The 16250-nt window shown below is 64.6% G+C and overlaps 2 protein-coding genes across 4 annotated transcripts; one reads left to right on the top strand and one right to left on the bottom strand.

The window, feature by feature from the left end:
• The first annotated feature begins 1816 nt into the window (after positions 1-1816).
• SLC25A39 (solute carrier family 25 member 39) lies at positions 1817-7647 on the top strand. 2 transcript variants are annotated; one of them, XM_014260997.2, is made up of 12 exons: positions 1817-1964; positions 3801-3909; positions 3986-4045; positions 4564-4608; positions 5230-5339; positions 5464-5531; positions 5648-5772; positions 5932-6105; positions 6213-6322; positions 6459-6540; positions 6632-6712; positions 6784-7647. In XM_014260997.2, the coding sequence occupies exons 2-12, from the start codon at positions 3813-3815 to the stop codon at positions 6900-6902; spliced, it is 1071 nt and encodes a 356-aa protein (XP_014116472.1). In that variant the 5' UTR covers positions 1817-1964; positions 3801-3812; the 3' UTR covers positions 6903-7647. The 2 variants fall into 2 exon arrangements, with proteins under 2 accessions (XP_014116472.1, XP_005532505.1); XM_005532448.3 differs by lacking the exon at positions 4564-4608.
• Positions 7648-8002: 355 nt separating this feature from the next.
• RUNDC3A (RUN domain containing 3A) lies at positions 8003-14496 on the bottom strand. Of its 2 annotated transcripts, none has more exons than XM_005532450.3 (11): positions 14300-14496; positions 12480-12595; positions 12176-12309; positions 10842-10927; positions 10194-10283; positions 10025-10105; positions 9749-9914; positions 9413-9570; positions 9099-9236; positions 8892-8998; positions 8003-8674 (listed from the first exon to the last, which is right to left on the bottom strand). In XM_005532450.3, the coding sequence occupies exons 1-11, from the start codon at positions 14404-14406 to the stop codon at positions 8532-8534; spliced, it is 1326 nt and encodes a 441-aa protein (XP_005532507.1). In that variant the 5' UTR covers positions 14407-14496; the 3' UTR covers positions 8003-8531. The 2 variants fall into 2 exon arrangements, with proteins under 2 accessions (XP_005532507.1, XP_087924110.1); XM_088067984.1 differs by having other exon boundaries at positions 9099-9288.
• Positions 14497-16250: the final 1754 nt, after the last annotated feature.

Genomic DNA, 16250 nt, shown 5'->3' on the forward strand with positions numbered 1-16250 from the left:
GAGAGCAGCCACCAGAGCTCTGCCAGCTCTGCAAAGGGACAGGGAACATCTCTGTGGGTGAAACAGGCTCCATTCCAAACAGCCCCGGAACCGCAGACTCTGAGCCCCAAACTGCTCCTGTTCAACAGGCAGAGGCTGCTCTGGCGCCTGCACACCCCCTGTGCTCGAGTACTCCTCCTTCCCACAGGACAGCAACGAGGGCCGTGGGCACCTGCGCAGGATTTGTGCTGGAGTTTGTCAGGGCAGGAGTTCAGCCGGCTGTGAGGCAGGGATTGCACCATGCAGCACCACAGCAGGTCCTGCAGCGATGCTGTCACACAAACGGAGTCACCGGCGGGAGTTTCCTGAAGGATGCACCAGCTGCAGCTGTCATCTCCCCGCAGTTCTGCAGCCGCGGTTGTGCCACCCGCGGGGGCTGCCGGGGTCAGCTCGGAGCCCACGGCCGGGGGTCCGTGCGGGTTCCAGAGGGGCTTCGGGAGCCATCTGCTGTCATCAGCCCAGATTACAGCGAGGGGCACCACAAGGGCTCCGCTCCCTCCCACCCACACACGGGTGAGCTTGAACCACCTTCCCACAATCACTGAGCTTGGAAAAGACCTCCTAGATCATCGAGTCCAACCCGTGACCAATCTGCACCTTGTCAACCAGACCGGGCACTGAGTGACGTGTTGAGTCCTGCCTTGGACAACTCCAGGGATGGGACTCCACCACCCCCCCCCTTCCAATGTTTAATCACCCTTTCAGTGAAGAAACTCCTCCCGAGAAATTCTCCAAATTTAACTACAAGCAGAAATCGGAGCCCCTCAGGGAGATCACCACCTCACCCAGAAGGACTCAGGGTTCTCCGTAGGAAAAACAGCATTTCCAACACATGGGAGGACTCAAATTGAGGGTCTGCACTGAGTAGAGATGGGATTCCAGCCCCCACAGCCCCATCAGGTCCTGGCACGAATCCCAACTCTCACAGGCCCAAGTGGAAGTGGCCTCTGCTCAGAAGGCCCGGAGGAGCTGCAGGGGGCACGGCAGAGGATGGGGAGATGCTGGGTGCTCACAGTGCTGGTGTGGGAAATGAGAGGCTTTGTTCTGTGTTCCAGGTGTGTCTGTGTTCCAGGTGTTTCTGTTCCAGGTGTTTCTCTGTTCCAGGTGTTCCAGATGTTTCTCTGTTCCAGATGTTCCAGGTGTGTCTCTGTTCCAGGTGTTTCTCTGTTCCAGGTGTTCCAGGTGTTCCAGGTGTTTCTCTGTTCCAGGTGTTTCTCTGTTCCAGGTGTTCCAGGTGTTTCTCTGTTCCAGATGTTCCAGGTGTTTCTCTGTTCCAGGTGTTTCTCTGTTCCAGGTGTTTCTCTGTTCCAGATGTTCCAGGTGTTTCTCTGTTCCAGATGTTCCAGGTGTTTCTCTGTTCCAGGTGTTCCAGGTGTTCCAGGTGTTTCTCTGTTCCAGGTGTTTCTCTGTTCCAGGTGTTTCTCTGTTCCAGATGTTCCAGGTGTTTCTCTGTTCCAGGTGTTTCTCTGTTCCAGGTGTTCCAGGTGTTCCAGGTGTTTCTCTGTTCCAGGTGTTTCTCTGTTCCAGATGTTCCAGGTGTTTCTCTGTTCCAGGTGTTTCTCTGTTCCAGATGTTCCAGGTGTTTCTCTGTTCCAGGTGTTTCTCTGTTCCAGATGTTCCAGGTGTTTCTCTGTTCCAGGTGTTTCTCTGTTCCAGGTGTTCCAGGTGTTCCAGGTGTTTCTCTGTTCCAGGTGTTTCTCTGTTCCAGATGTTCCAGGTGTTTTTCCCTCCGCGGCTCCCGGGCCGCCAGGGGGCGCCAGGTGTGTGTGTCTGGTGGCGCAGTGCGCGTGCGCGGGGCGGGCGGAAGTGCGGCGGAGGGCGCGGGGGGCCCGTGAGGCTCCTTAAAGGCGCCGCCGCCGCCGCCGCCGCCGCCGGGCCGCCTCCCGGTCCCGCGGGGACGCGCCAAGCCTGGCTGGAATGAGCAGGTGGGGCGGAACCCCCGGCACTTCCCCGACACCCGTCCCCCACGTCATCCCCCTCGTGGTCCGGCACGCGTGACCGCTGCCTCAGTTTCCCCCGGTGTCGGGGGTCGTGCCGCTGCGGAGGGCGTGGAGAGGGAGGGCCCCGAGATTGGCGGGGCTGCAGACCCTGCGAGAGGGAGGTGTAGGGCCAGGGCAGGGGGCGCAGCCCCGGGCAGAGCCCTCGGGGGGCTGCAGGCTCCAGGCACGGGGCGGAAGGCGGGCGGGGGTTCGGGCTCCAGCATCGGGGGTCCCGCAGGACGCGGTCCCGGGGCTGTCTGGGCACTCCCGGGACAGATGATGGAGACCCAGCCCCACATCCCCCGGCCGGGACAGCCCAGGGCCGAGGATGTGCCCGCAGGATTCCGCTCTGCCCCAGGGCTGCGCTCAGCCGGGCCCTTCCACAGCCCTTGAGCTTCCCCGCAGGCCCCAGACCCGGGGAATTGTTTGCATTGACCATCTTAACCCGGCTTTGATTTCCCCCCTCTGTCACCGAGCCGTCCCCAGCCCCGCTGGCACCGGAGCAGGGGCTCTGGCTTTAGGGGCTGATTTTACCCTGCATGGAAAAGGGAGCAGCTCCCGGCTGAGGAGGGAGCTTGGGTACAAACAGCAGCCCTGGAGGTGCCCCCCTCCCCCGGCACCCAGAGGGGCTGTGCTGGGTCCCCTGACGTGCCAGGAGAGTTTATCAGCTGTGGCAGAGCTGGGAGCAAGAGATTTCTCCTGCCTTGCGTCAGGGCTGGTCACAGGGCAGGGTCCGGGGGCAGCGCCCTGCCCGTGGCACGGTGCTGCAGTGGCTGTGGGGCACATGGGGCACATGGGGCACATGGGGACCTGTGCCCAAAGAGCACCCGGGGTCTGGGGGGACTGCAGGGTGTGCGTTCAGGACAGGCCCAGCTGCTGCTGGGGGTGGCATATGTGCAGGGCTGGGATAGATCCAGCTCTCCAGTGGGGCTGGAACATGTGCCAGGACAGACCCAGCTCCTTGTGGGGCTGGCACGAGTGGCTTCAGGACGGACCTGTCCCGACTTGCAGCCTTGGTCACCCAACAATTCCAGAGCCGTAAAGGAGAGATTTATGACTTCTCTGACCTTGCAAATTGCTGAGTCAGATGGCAAAGGCTTTTTGCAGCATTCCCAGGCTTTAAAGAACCCTGTGGGCTCCCAGAGCCTGGAAGCCCTCCTGCTATGGCCCTGTCCCAGCATGATAATCATCCCCAGGCTGCAGTCAAACAGAGCAGCTGGTGCTGAATGTGCTGAGGGTCGCTTCTCCACATCCTTCTCCCTGGGAAGGGTGTGATATCCCCTTCTGCAGCCTTGCCAAGCCCCAGCGGGATCAGGCAGAAGGTTTGAGATGCCCAAACCCTTTTTGGGGTGCTTGTTGCAAACTCACGAGGGGTATCTCGCCCTCCCTGGTGTCCCACTGTGGCTGCACTGGGCTCTGCTGCCATCCCAGCCGGGCTGGGGGGGCTGTCAGGGCATGGCTTCATTTTCCAAGTGTAGTAAGGGGACAGTCGTCCCTCCCCAAGGACACGGGAGGCTGGACTGTCCCCACCTCTCCAGCCAGGCTGGGCCTGCTGCCAGTGTGGGGCCAGGGGGTGTTATCAGGGCTGGGCCGGCCCTGGGAGCCAGTCCCTGTCACCCCCCAGGGCACCCTGATTGTGGGGGGCCCTCGCCTGCCGTGTGCTGCAGCGATAGCACAGCGGGCGTGGGACACCTGTCCTCACACGGGTGGGGATGCCAGGGGGGCTCCTCATCCCTGGGCAGGGACCCCCCAGGCTCCAGCATCCCTGGCCGTGCATTGCAGGGGGACAGTGCCATGGCTGAGAAGGTGTCCCCGAGCCCCGGCGGGGGCATCACGCCGCTGCAGCAGATGCTGGCCTCAGGGACAGGTGCCATCCTCACCTCCCTCTTCGGTGAGTGTGGTGGGGTGGGCACCGGGGTGGGGGCTGGCACGGGACGTGTCATGGCTGAGGGTTGGTGTCTTTTTAGTGACACCGCTGGACGTGGTGAAGATCCGGCTGCAGGCCCAGAGGACCCCCTTCTCCAAAGGTAACCCCTCTCGGAGCAGGGTGGGGGGCTGCAGCCCGCGGGGTGTCTCAGCTGGCAGCGCTGGTGGCAGGGGTGCCTCTGCTCTGGAGCGTGGGGCCATCACGAGGTGGCAGGTTACCACGGGCCCCTCGTCCTCACGGGCTCGGGGGCCCTGCCGGGGGAGCTGGGCTCGTGCTTGGCTCTGTCCTTCCGCCTCCACAGCCCGGTGCCGAGGGGTCAGCGCTGTGCCTGGCAGCCCCCAGCCCCAAAGAGGCTCAGCCTGCTGCAGCTGCTGGCTCTTCCGTGCTGCTCCCCATGGACTCTGCCCCTTCCTGTGGGGTCAGTGGGCAGGGGCTGGCCTCAAGGGACTGGTTTGGTGACAGTAGGAACCGCTGGGGAAGTGGCTGTGGAGGCACGCTGCCCCGTCACCCGCAGAGCTCTCCCTGCCTGGCTGGGAGCTGCAGCCCACGTGTGCCCAGCCCCAGGTGGTGGCACGTCCCCTGTGTGGTTGCTCAGTGTGTCCCTGTTGTGTGTTTCAGCGTTGGCAGCGCAGTCAGTGCCCTGGGGCGCTCAGCCGGCCACATGTGAGTACGCCAGGGGCTCCTGCTGCCAGTGCCTTTGCTTTCCCAAGCCTTCATCCTGGTTTGCTTCTCCACTGGTGGTGGCTTGGGCTCCTCTGGCTGCAGGGACATCCCTGAGGTACGGGGGCTGACATTGTCCCCAGTCCAGGCTGCCCCTGCAGCCGTGCTTTGGGGCTGGCTGTGCCACATCTCTGGGGATCTGTTGTGCAGCAGGCCTGGCTGGCTGTGGTCCTCCTGTCTTGTCACTCTGTCCTGTTGCCACGACAAAGTCCCCTTGGGTTTCCACTGCCCGGTGTCCCTCGTGCCTGGCTTGAGCACGGTGGAGGGGCCGGTGCTGATGTCCCCACTGTGCCAGGGCAGCAGAGCCGAGACCAAGTGAGGCATGAACCCTGTCCCTTGCTGGCAGTGGGTCCTGCTGTACCCCCATCCCCTGGTTCTGGCCGTGATCAGACCCTTGCTGCAGGGTTGTTCCTCTCCTGGCCTCGGTCTCGGACTGGTCCACACTGGGCTCAAGCACTGAGGGTTTGGCTCCTCCCTGGAAGATGGGATGGCTTTGGGATCAGATGCGCTGGGCAGAGGGGAAGGGTCTCCTGTGTAATGGCAGTGCTGTTATTCCTGCCCCAGGGAAGTGTTTCCTCTACTGCAACGGCCTCATGGACCACCTGTACGTCTGCCAGAACGGCAACGGCTGCACCGCCTGGTACAAGGCCCCCGGCCACTTCACCGGCACGCTGGTAGGAGCTCCAGGCATGGGCAGGGGCCTCCCCATCCCAGAGGGGTGTTGGGGTGTTTTCTGGGGGGTTGTGTGCCCTTCTTCCACCTGTAACTCCTGCCCCTGGTGCTCTGCTCTCTCCCCAGGATGCCTTTGTGAAGATCACACGCTATGAGGGCATCAGATCTCTGTGGAGTGGCTTGCCCCCCACCCTGTGAGTTTGGAGATTCTGGCTGTTACCCCTGTCCAGGCACACAGACGTTGGTCCCAAGCCCCCTGCCAGCCCCCAGGGAGGACACGTGCCTCTCACACCCCTTCTCCTCCTCGCAGGGTCATGGCTGTGCCAGCCACCGTCATTTACTTCACCACCTACGACCAGCTCCGGGACTACCTGCACACCCGGATGGGGAGCTGGGGCCACTACATCCCCCTGCTGGCTGGGGCCCTCGCCAGGCGTGAGTACCCCTCCTCTCCGGGGTCCCCCCATGTCCCTGTGTCCTGGCAGCAGGTCTCAGTGCCACGTTCAGTGCCTGGCTCTCCTGGCACGATGCTGATGGCTCCGGGACGGCCGCTGGAGCGGACGGGGCTCATTCCCCGTGTCCCTTCTGTTGCAGTGGGTGCTGTGACAGTCATCAGCCCCCTGGAGCTGATCCGTACCAAGATGCAGTCCCAGCAGCTCAGCTACCGCGAGCTGCGCGTCTGCATCCAGTCTGCAGTGGCCCAGGACGGCTGGCTGTCCCTCTGGAGAGGCTGGGGACCCACCGTGCTGCGGGACGTCCCCTTCTCGGGTACGGCTGGGGGGCACTGGGATGGGGCCCAGGGCCGCCCCGCGCTGCTGGGGGCGTTGGTGTGGCCAGGGTGCCCCGAGGTAGCACCGGTGTCTCCTCTCCCCCAGCTCTGTACTGGTTTAACTACGAGCTGGTGAGGACGTGGCTCTGCAGGCAGCCCTGGCTGGACGGGGCCACGTTCACGGTCAGCTTCGCATCCGGGGCCATCTCTGGCACGGTGAGTGACGCTGGGGCTCCCGCTGGCCCCCGTGGGAGGGAGGAGTGGGACTGGGATGGTGCTGGGAGGTGACAGCAGAGCTGGCACTGGGCAGGAGCCCCACAGCCTGCCTCACCATCCAGTGTCACCACCACAGGTGGCCGCGGTGCTGACGCTGCCCTTCGACGTGGTCAAAACCCAGCGGCAGATCGAGCTGGGAGACAGTGAGGTGCACCCAGGTGAGGGGCCAGGCTCCAGGCAGGTGCCTGGGGGGCAACCAGGACTCCTGTGGGTGTTCCCCACCCCTCACCCACTCCCCTCTCCCCGCAGTCACAGCCTCCAAGCCTTCCTCCACCTGGCTGCTCATGCAGCGGATCCGCGCCGAGTCTGGCACCCGGGGGCTGTTTGCAGGTGAGGATGTGCCCCGGCCCCGTGCTGGGGTTCCAGGTGTCACCCCTGGGCTCACAGGACTGTCCTTGCAGGGTTCCTGCCCCGCGTCATCAAGGTGGCACCTGCCTGCGCCATCATGATCAGCACCTATGAATTTGGCAAGAGCTTCTTCCAGAGGCTGAACCAGGAGCAGCAGCTGCGGGGATTGTGAGCGGGCCTGGGGCAGGGCTGGATGTGGCCGTGCCCAGGGGACGGTGCCATCCCAGCCGGGGATCCCGCCCTGCTCCAGCCAGGTGTCCCAGGAGCGGCGATCCACGCTCGGCTGTGCAGAGCCCAAGTGCCTTCGTTCCTGCTCTGCCTCCCGCTGCCCGCACACGGAGCCAGGCCCAGCCTGGCCACCCCCATCCCAGCCACTCTGGGGGACATCTGTGCCTGCTGCTGTGCCACTGGGGGGGATGTGGAGCCCCCCGCACTCATCCCTTGGCACTGGACAGATGCTGCTGCTGGATTCATGGACACTCTGGCAAGGATGGGGTGTCCCAGGAGACCTGGCCAGGCAGGAGATGGAGCTGGGGCTCTGGCAAGGACCAAACCCCAGACCTCGGGGGCTTCTCTGCCTGCCCGGGCCCCCCAGCCCTGCTCTGCCTGAGGGTCTGCCCCTCCTGACCAACACTCACAGCCTCACCTGGCTCTGCATGGCATGGGGACACATCAGGACCCTCTCCCTGCCTCTGGACCTCTCCTCCCACTCGGGATGTCCCCATCTGTCAGACCCTGGTTGGACAGACCCTGTGTGGGGACAGACCTCACTGCTGCTCTGGGGGGCTGTTGTGGCCCCCCTGTCCCATCCTTTCACTGCAAGGACCTGCCCCAGCTCTGCGGGCACTGCCCCCCCTACCCCAGGACTCATGGAGGGAATTTCTCCTAATTTCTTAAATAAAATAATTGTCTCTTAATGGAAAGATTTCTGTGTGTTGGGGGGCTGTAGAGGCAGCTGTGGGGTGACAGCCATGGCCCTGTTGTGTGGGCACAGTACTGTCACCCACAGGGTCCCTGGTGGGCGTTTACTGGGGGTTGGGGGACCCCAGGACCATCCTCCCCCCGGCAGCACCCACTGCTGATGGGCCAGGGGCTGCCCTTGGGGGTCTGCAGTGGCCCCAAGGTGCTGTCACTGCCCCCGGGGCTTACTGGGCCCCCAGCAGCCTTGCCTGGGCCAGGACCTTGTGGCAGGGGGGCACAAGGGGTCTGTTCCCAGCTGGGGAGGTGGGTGACAAGGCAGCTCTGCTTGCTGCTTTTATTGATTCCTTTTGCTCCAACAAGGCAGATGGGGCTGAAATAAAAACCAAAATCACCCAAAACAACCCAAAACCCAGGGGAGGATGGGAAGGAAGGGGGAAGAAGTCCTCCCCCTGTTGTGGGGATGCTGCTGCAAGGGGGGACAGGCAGCCCCCGCAGTGCAGGGGAGCTGGGGGAGGCCAGGCAGGCGCAGCCCGGGTGGGCACCGAGGGCAGAGCAGGACGGACCGTGGGGCCACGCCGGACCCTCACCCCAGTGGGGGCCTGGCCGCGACCCCCCCTTGCTCCCCAGTGTCCCCCCAACCGTGGCACAGTTCACTCCCCCCATCCCAGCTCGCCTGGCTCCCACTCCTGCATCCCCCATCCCACCAGGTCCGTGTCTCCAGCCGGGGTCCAGGCTGGGGGGCCGAGGCGCAGCCGGGGCGGGGTCTCAAGATGGGGAGGGGGCTGCCGGTCCCCAGCCTCCCCCGTGGGATCGGCGAGTCCCCCGTTGGTCCCGGGGGGGCGAGGGGGCCGAGCTCAGTCCTGTGCGGGGGCCGGGGGTCTCAGCTGGGGCTGCGGGTCGGGCTGGCTTCCGTGCTGTCGCTCACCAGGCACTCGTTGGACTTGAGGCTGGCCAGGGACTTGCAGCTGGGCAGGGAGGCCAGGGAGCCGCAGAGCCCCAGCATGGAGGGCGTGGGGTCCTTCCCTGCGGGCAGAGCGAGTTGTCACAGGGTTGGTGTCCCAGCCCTGACACCCCGGGGGGACAGGGACCGCCTCTCTGGGGGCGACCTGGCTGTCCCTGCGCTGCTGGAGCAGCAGCCCAGCCGTGAGGAGGGGGCTGCTGGGGGGTCTAGACAGCCGGGTGCACGTGGGGAGATGTGCTCGGCCCCGGGGGCACCCTATGGTGGGTGGGGGGGTCTTACCCAAGGGCCCCCAGGGCTCCCCTTCGCGCTTGCCCTCGCCCAGGCGCTGGGAGTCGGAGCTGAGGCTGTTCTCGGCCGAGAGCTGGTCGGTGCTCACAAAGCTGTGCCTGCAGAGGGACAGCTCTGAGCCCCCCGGGGCTGGCACGGCCCTTCTGGCCCCAGCACGGTCCAGGGCAGGGCCGGTCTCTGCCCTCGCTCTGGGGTTACCTTCTGTACAGTTTGCTGTCCGAGCCGCTCTCGTTGCCGTTGAGGGTCCCCAGGGAGGGCCACTGGTTGACCAGGGGTGTCACCATCTCCTTGGAGAGCTGGGCCAGCTGTGGGTTCTCGCAGGGAATCAGCCCCGTCCTGCAGCAAAGGCGGGTGCTCAGCACCTGGCGCAGCCACCAGTGCCGGGGACCTGCCAGGACACGGCCCAGGGGACACGTGGGGCACTGGGGACCACCCAGGGCCTGGGGGCACCCTGGCTGCAGGGACCCCCAGCCCCCCGAGCCCTCTGGCAGCGGCAGCGGGTCCCCACTCACAGCTGCTCCTGCAGCTCCAGGATGACGCCCTCCAGCTCCCTCTTCTCCAGCTGGTTCTGCACCATCACCTCCTCCAGCCGGAGCTTCAGCCGCTTGTTCTCCGCCTCCAGGTCCTTCAGCTGTGACTCCCGCAGCCTCACCAGCTCCTCCAGGTACCCCTGTGTGAGGCCACTGTCAGCGGTGCCCCACTGCCACCACCCCAATGTCCCCAGGGCCATCCAGAGTGACAAGGAGCGGGCTGGGTTGCCATAGCAGCAGGATGAAGGGCTGAGGGTACCAGGCTGGAGCATCCCGGGGAAGTTGATACCCTGACAGCCCCATCCTGGCTCCCGGTACCTTTTGGGCATAAACAATGCGGAATTTCTGCTCCATCTTGCGCCACTTGTTGTACCAGCTGTCCTCGTCGGTGACCAGGGGCAGGTAGGGGTGTTCAGGTGAGCTGTCCTCGCTTGTGCTGCTCTCCACACTGCCCCGCTCCTCCTCCTCACTCAGGTAGTCATAGCTGGGGGGTGGGGGCTCAGCAGGGGCTGCCAGGCCTTCAGGGAGCCCCATCGTGGGGCTGGGGGAGCGCCAGGGGGGTCCCCAGCCCAGGCAGGGCACCCCAGCTCCTACCTCTGCGTGAACTTCAGGTAGGGCGTGTAGTCAATGACCACGGGCGTTTTGCCGTCCATCACCTCTCCCTTCAGGCAGAAGCTGAGCCGAGGCAGTGAGAGGAGGAGGAGAAGGTCAGGGAACCCCGAGGTTGTCGGGGCCCGTGTCCCGCTGTGTCACCTGTCCCTACCTGAAGTCGATGGCGCTGAGCCCGATGAGCATCCCCGTGAGCACCGCGGATTCCTCCCGCAGCATGATGGCCCCGTCGTCGTAAAACCGCCTGTGGGGAAACACACGGCTGGATCTGCCCCCCAGCACCCCAAAAACCACCCTGGCACCCCAAAAACCCACCCTGGCACCCAAAAACCACCCTGGCACCCAAAAACCCACCCTGGCACCCCAAAAACCCACCCTGGCACCCCAAAAACCACCCTGGCACCCCAAAACCCACCCTGGCACCCCAAAAACCCACCCTGGCACCCCAAAAACCACCCTGGCACCCAAAAACCCACCCTGGCAACCCAAAACCCACCCTGGCACCCCAAAAACCACCCTGGCACCCCAAAACCCATCCTGGCACCCCAAAAACCACCCTGGCACCCCAAAACCCACCCTGGCACCCCAAACCCTGCCCTGGCACCCCAAAACCCATCCTGGCACCCCAAAAACCCACCCTGGCACCCCAAAAACCACCCTGGCACCCAAAAACCCACCCTGGCACCCCAAAACCCACCCTGGCACCCCAAAAACCCACCCTGGCACCCCAAAACCCACCCTGGCACCCCACACAGCCCCGGTGCAGGTGTGGCCAGGGCCGGCAGGGCCAGGGGCTGCTCACCTGGTGGTCCGAGTGTCCCGCAGGGCCGTGGAGATGTACTCGGACATTCGCTTCTCCATCAGCGCCACACGGATCCAGGCCCGGCCCTGCGAGGCCTCAGTCCTGAGCATGGGGCTGCCTCGGGGTGCCCCCACATCTGCCCCCCACCCTCCCACCCACCCCCAGCGCTCTGGACACCAGCAGCTGGAGGTCCCCAGGAGCGGCTTCCAGCCCATTTCTCCACAGGGACCCACAGCTGGTGTCCCATGGGGCCCTGTGATGTGGGATGGAGCTGCAGGGGGGCAGGGGAAGGGAGCAAGGTGGGGGCACAGAGGGGTGGGGATGGGATGGGATGGGATGGGATGGGATGGGATGGGATGGGATGGGATGGGATGGGATGGGATCCATGGGATGGGATCCATGGGATGGGATGGGATGGGATCCATGGGATGGGATCCATGGGATGGGATGGGATCCATGGGATGGGATCTATGGGATCCATGGGATGGGATCCATGGGATGGGATGGGATGGGATGGGATGGGAATTGGGATGGGATGGGATGGGATGGGATGGGATGGGATGGGATGGGATGGGATGGGATGGGATGGGATGGGATCCATGGGATGGGATGGGATATGATGGGATGGGATGGGATGGGATCCGGGATGGGATGGGATGGGATGGGATGGGATGGGATGGGATGGGATGGGATGGGATGGGATGGGATGGGATGGGATGGGATCCATGGGATGGGATGGGATGGGATGGGATGGGATCCATGGGATGGGATGGGATGGGATGGGAATTGGGATGGGATCCATGGGATGGGATGGGAATTGGGATGGGATGGGATGGGATGGGATCCATGGGATGGGATCTATGGGATCCATGGGATGGGATCCATGGGATGGGATGGGATGGGATGGGATGGGATGGGATGGGATGGGATGGGATGGGATGGGATCCATGGGATGGGATGGGATGGGATGGGATGGGATGGGATGGGATGGGATGGGATGGGATGGGATCCATGGGATGGGATGGGATGGGATGGGATGGGATGGGATGGGATGGGATGGGATGGGATGGGATCCATGGGATGGGATGGGATGGGATGGGATGGGATGGGATGGGATGGGATGGGATGGGATGGGATGGGATGGGATGGGATGGGATCCATGGGATGGGATGGGATGGGATGGGATCCATGGGATGGGATCCATGGGATGGGATATGATGGGAATGTAGATGAGTCCACGTACCACGGTCAGGGTGGAGTGAATGGAAATGGGCAGACATAGAAATGGGGATGGGGACAAGGACAGGGACAGACAGGACTGGTGCCTTCCTGACCTTGGCCCTGGAGGTGCTGATGTTCTCCATGTTCTCGATGCTGCTGACACAGTTGTTGGGGACCTTGCTGCAGGCCAGGCGGATGTAATCCCAAAAGCCGCGCTGCCCATCAGAGCTGAACCAGCTGACGGGGCCTGCGGGCACCCACGGGCTGCGCTCAGGGGCTGCTGGGCCAGCAAAGCCCCCCCAGCAGAGCAGGACACCATCCTGGCCCATCCTGGCCCATCCTGGCCCATCCTGGCCCATCCTGGTCCCATCCACCACGGGACTCGGGGACAGGGACGGTCCTGGGGGCCAGCATTACCTTTGAAGCGGTGGCTGAGGATCTGCTCGAGGATGGCAGCGAAGTTAACGAACTCCTCGGAGGAGTCATCGATGGGGTCGGCCGTGTACTTCTCCAGAAGGGTTTTCACTGAGAACCTGGCGAGGGGATGGGGGTGGCAGCTGGGAGGGGCCGCGCACCCCGCACCCGCCCAGCCCCTGGCACACAGGCAGGCTCAGCACCAGAGCAAAGCGCTTTTCCAGCACACAGGAGGGCTCAGCACCAGAGCAAAGCGCTTTTCCAGCACACAGGAGGGCTCAGCACCAGAGCAAAGCGCTTTTCCAGCACACAGGAGGGCTCAGCACCAGAGCAAAGCGCTTTTCCAGCACACAGGAGGGCTCAGCACCAGAGCAAAGCGCTTTTCCAGCTGTCGGCTCCTGCTCCCGGCAGTGGGAAGAGGGCGTCGTGCTGGGCTGTGGCTCGGTGACCCCCTGTCCCCAGGGACCCTGAGGGGCGGCCGCTGCTCCCCGCTGTGCGAGTGGCCAGGAAGGGCGAACAAAGGCCCCCTTCCTCCCCGGCCGTGCGCGGGCGGTGATGGTTTCCCCTTCCGCCCTGCGCTCGTGCTCGGGGCACAGCGACGCCGAGGACTCGGAGCCGAGCCCGGCAGGACCGGGCGGGATGGGGCAGGTGTTTGCCTGGGGGGGATCACCCAGTCTGGGGGGTCTGGGGGTCTCAGCTGCCTGAGCGGGTCCCCGTGACAGCAGGTGGAGGGTGTCTCATGGTGGCAGTGAGGTCTGGAGGTGCCTCAGGGCACAGCAGTGAGGGCTGGAGGCATCCTGGTGCAGATCCAGAGGGTCTCCATGTCGTGACAACGGGATCTTTTAATGCCCCACGCCACGGCAAGGAGATCCATTGGGCCCCCATATCGTGACAGTGGGGTCTGGAGGTGCTCCGTGCCACGGTGAGGAGCCCTGAGGTCCCCAGACCCCAACACGAGGCCCTGGGGGTCCCTGCAAGGTTGCCCAGGCCCTGGTACCTCCCACATCCCCCCAGGCCCGGCCAGCCTCCAGCACTCCCAGCACCAGCAGCCCCTCAGCGGGGTCCCGGGGGTGTCACCCCACCCCCGCACCCCGGCAGGAGCCACCAGCGCCCCCCCACCCCGTCCCTCCACCCCATTCCTGCCCCCCCATCCCGGTCCAGCCGGGATCTCCATGACAACGCTCATCCTCCATCCTTCATCCCCCATCCCCGCCGCTCCGGGGCCCTGACGTCACTTCCTGGGCCCCCGCCCGCATGGGGGTCCCCAACCCCAGCCCCCCCCGCACCCCTCTGCCCCCATCACCCCCCTCAGCCTCCCCTGTCCTCGCCATCCCCCCCATCCCCAGTGGCCCCCGACACCCGCGCACTGGCCGCCTCCATGTTGTCACCGTGTTCCCAGCCCCCCGTCGCCCGCTTCGCTTCCCCGACAGCCCCTGGAGATCCACGAAGCCCCCCCGGAGCTCCCTGGAACCCCCCGGAACGCCCTGGAACCGCCTCGGCCCCGCAGCCCCGGCCCCACCGCCCGCACCCCGCGGCCCCGCAGCTCCGCAGCCCCGCGCCCCCCCCGTTCCCGCATCCCCATCCTCCTCCCCCCTCCAAATCCCAATTTCCCCCCACTCAAAAAGCGACCGCAGCAACAACAAATCCCCCCGAAGGGTGAAGCGGCGGCGGGGGGGAGGGAAGAACCCCCCAACCCTCCTCCCCACCGCCTCCCCTCCCCGCCCCCCATCTCCTCCATCCCCACCAGCGGTGGTCGCTTCTCCCTCTCCCCGCTCCCTCCCCCCCCCCCCAATTTTGGGATGCCCCCCCGGCCGGCCCCGCACCTGCAGACGGTGATGAGGTTTTTCCTCTCCACGGCGATATTCCTGGAGGAAGCTTTCTTGGAGGAGAGCCCCAGAGCCATGGCAGCCGGCACCCAGCTCGCTTCCATCCAGCGGCCCAGCCGCCGCGGCCGCGGGCGATGCCCCTTCCCCCGCGGGGACCCCGCACCCCTCGGCCGCGGCCCCCCGCGCCGCGCAGGCTTTGCTCCGCCGGTGCCCACGCCACGGGCCGTGCGCCGCCCCCCCCCAAGGGATGCTCTCCCCGCCCCCGGCCCCCCAAATCTCTCTCCGGGGGATGGGGGGGGGAGAATAAAGCGCGGAGGGCCGGAGTCCCCCGGAGGGGTCCCCACCTGTCCCTCCCGACACGAGGTGCCGCTGGTGGGGGACCCCGTGGGTTGAGCCAAGGGGAGGGGGCTGTTCCCGGGGTTTCTGGGGGGGTCTTTTGCCCACCCCAGGGTCAGATCGCCACCCCCTGCCTTGCCCTGCCTCAATCCCCGTTTTGGGGGGGCTGAGCATCACCCCCACGCGGGGTCTGGGGGGGCGAGGGACCCCCTTCACCAGGGTGGGCGGGGGCTGACCGCGCTGGGGGCAGCCCCCCCCGACCCCGTTTGTCACCGTGCCTCAGTTTCCCGTTGTTGTGACAGAGAAATGGGGAAGGGGCTGGCTGGTGAATCCCACAGCAGCCACGTAAACCCCCAGAGCCCCCAAATAAATCAGAGTCACCCTCAGCACACGGACATCCCCCAGGGGACATGTCCCACCTCCTGTGCCCACCAGGGTGCCACACACCCCCCCGCCCCTGCCAAGGGGCCTCAGCCAAGAGAACCCGGCTGGGGGACAGTGGGGAGGGACCCCCAAAACCCCCAAGGCTGTGCAGGGAGGGGAGCCCCCGGCAGCGCCCAGATAAGGCCGGGGGGCGTTATCGGGACACCCAGAGCCAGCACCGCCCCTCCCTCCACTGCCGGTGCCACCGAGTCCCCAGCCTGGAGCCGGTCTGGCCCAGCGGGGACAGCTCCGGTGTCACCTCACGGCTGGGGGACAGTGCGGGACCTGCTGTGGGACCGCGTGTGTGCGCAGGGCTGTGCAAGGCTCGCCCTCCTCACCCTGGCCCTGGGATCTGGGATCGGGATTTGAGGCTGAGGTGATTTTAGAGAGGCTGTAAGCGTGGACACACGCACGTGTGTGTGCACACCCGCCCGCGGGTGTGAGCGCTGCCCGCAGATGTGCACACACACACGGGGATGTGCACACACACACACAGTGTACACACACACACACGGGGATGTGCACACACACACACAGTGTACACACACACACAGTGTACACACACACACAGTGTACACACACACAGTGTGCACACACACGGGGATGTGCACACACACACAGTGTACACACACACACGGGGATGTGCACACACACACAGTGTGCACACACACAGTGCACACACACGGGGATGTGCACACACACACACAGTGTACACACACACACAGTGTACACACACACACAGTGCACACACACACAGTGTGCACACACACAGTGTGCACACACACACAGTGTACACACACACACACAGTGTACACACACACACACACAGTGTACACACACACACAGTGTACACACACACACACACAGTGCACACACACACACAGTGTACACACACACACACACAGTGTACACACACACAGTGTACACACACACACACACAGTGTACACACACACAGTGTACACACACACACACACAGTGTACACACACACACAGTGTACACACACACACACAGTGTACACACACACACACAGTGCACACACACACACACAGTGTACACACACACACACACAGTGTACACACACACACACAGTGCACACACACACACACAGTGTACACACACACACACACAGTGTACACACACACACACACAGTGTACACACACACACACACACACACACAGTGCACACA

The sequence above is a fragment of the Pseudopodoces humilis genome, chromosome 29 (assembly GCF_049639895.1).
Source record: "Pseudopodoces humilis isolate 2021_Gansu_Grassland_sample_001 chromosome 29, ASM4963989v1, whole genome shotgun sequence".
NCBI lineage: Eukaryota > Metazoa > Chordata > Aves > Passeriformes > Paridae > Pseudopodoces > Pseudopodoces humilis.

What these genes read in the sequence shown, in the direction of transcription:
- SLC25A39 (XM_014260997.2), top strand. Translation starts at nt 3,813, where the DNA reads ATGGCTGAGAAGGTGTCCCCGAGCCCCGGCGGGGGCATCACGCCGCTG. An exon ending in CATCCTCACCTCCCTCTTCG is followed by an intron (nt 3,910 to 3,985) that starts GTGAGTGTGGTG and finishes GTGTCTTTTTAG; the next exon opens with TGACACCGCTGGACGTGGTG. An exon ending in CCGGGGCCATCTCTGGCACG is followed by an intron (nt 6,323 to 6,458) that starts GTGAGTGACGCT and finishes TCACCACCACAG; the next exon opens with GTGGCCGCGGTGCTGACGCT.
- RUNDC3A (XM_088067984.1), bottom strand. Translation starts at nt 14,406, where the DNA reads ATGGAAGCGAGCTGGGTGCCGGCTGCCATGGCTCTGGGGCTCTCCTCC. An exon ending in TACCTGAAGTTCACGCAGAG is followed by an intron (nt 9,915 to 10,024) that starts GTAGGAGCTGGG and finishes CCCACCCCCCAG; the next exon opens with CTATGACTACCTGAGTGAGG. An exon ending in CTGGAGCTGCAGGAGCAGCT is followed by an intron (nt 9,289 to 9,412) that starts GTGAGTGGGGAC and finishes GTGTCCTGGCAG; the next exon opens with GTCCCCGGCACTGGTGGCTG.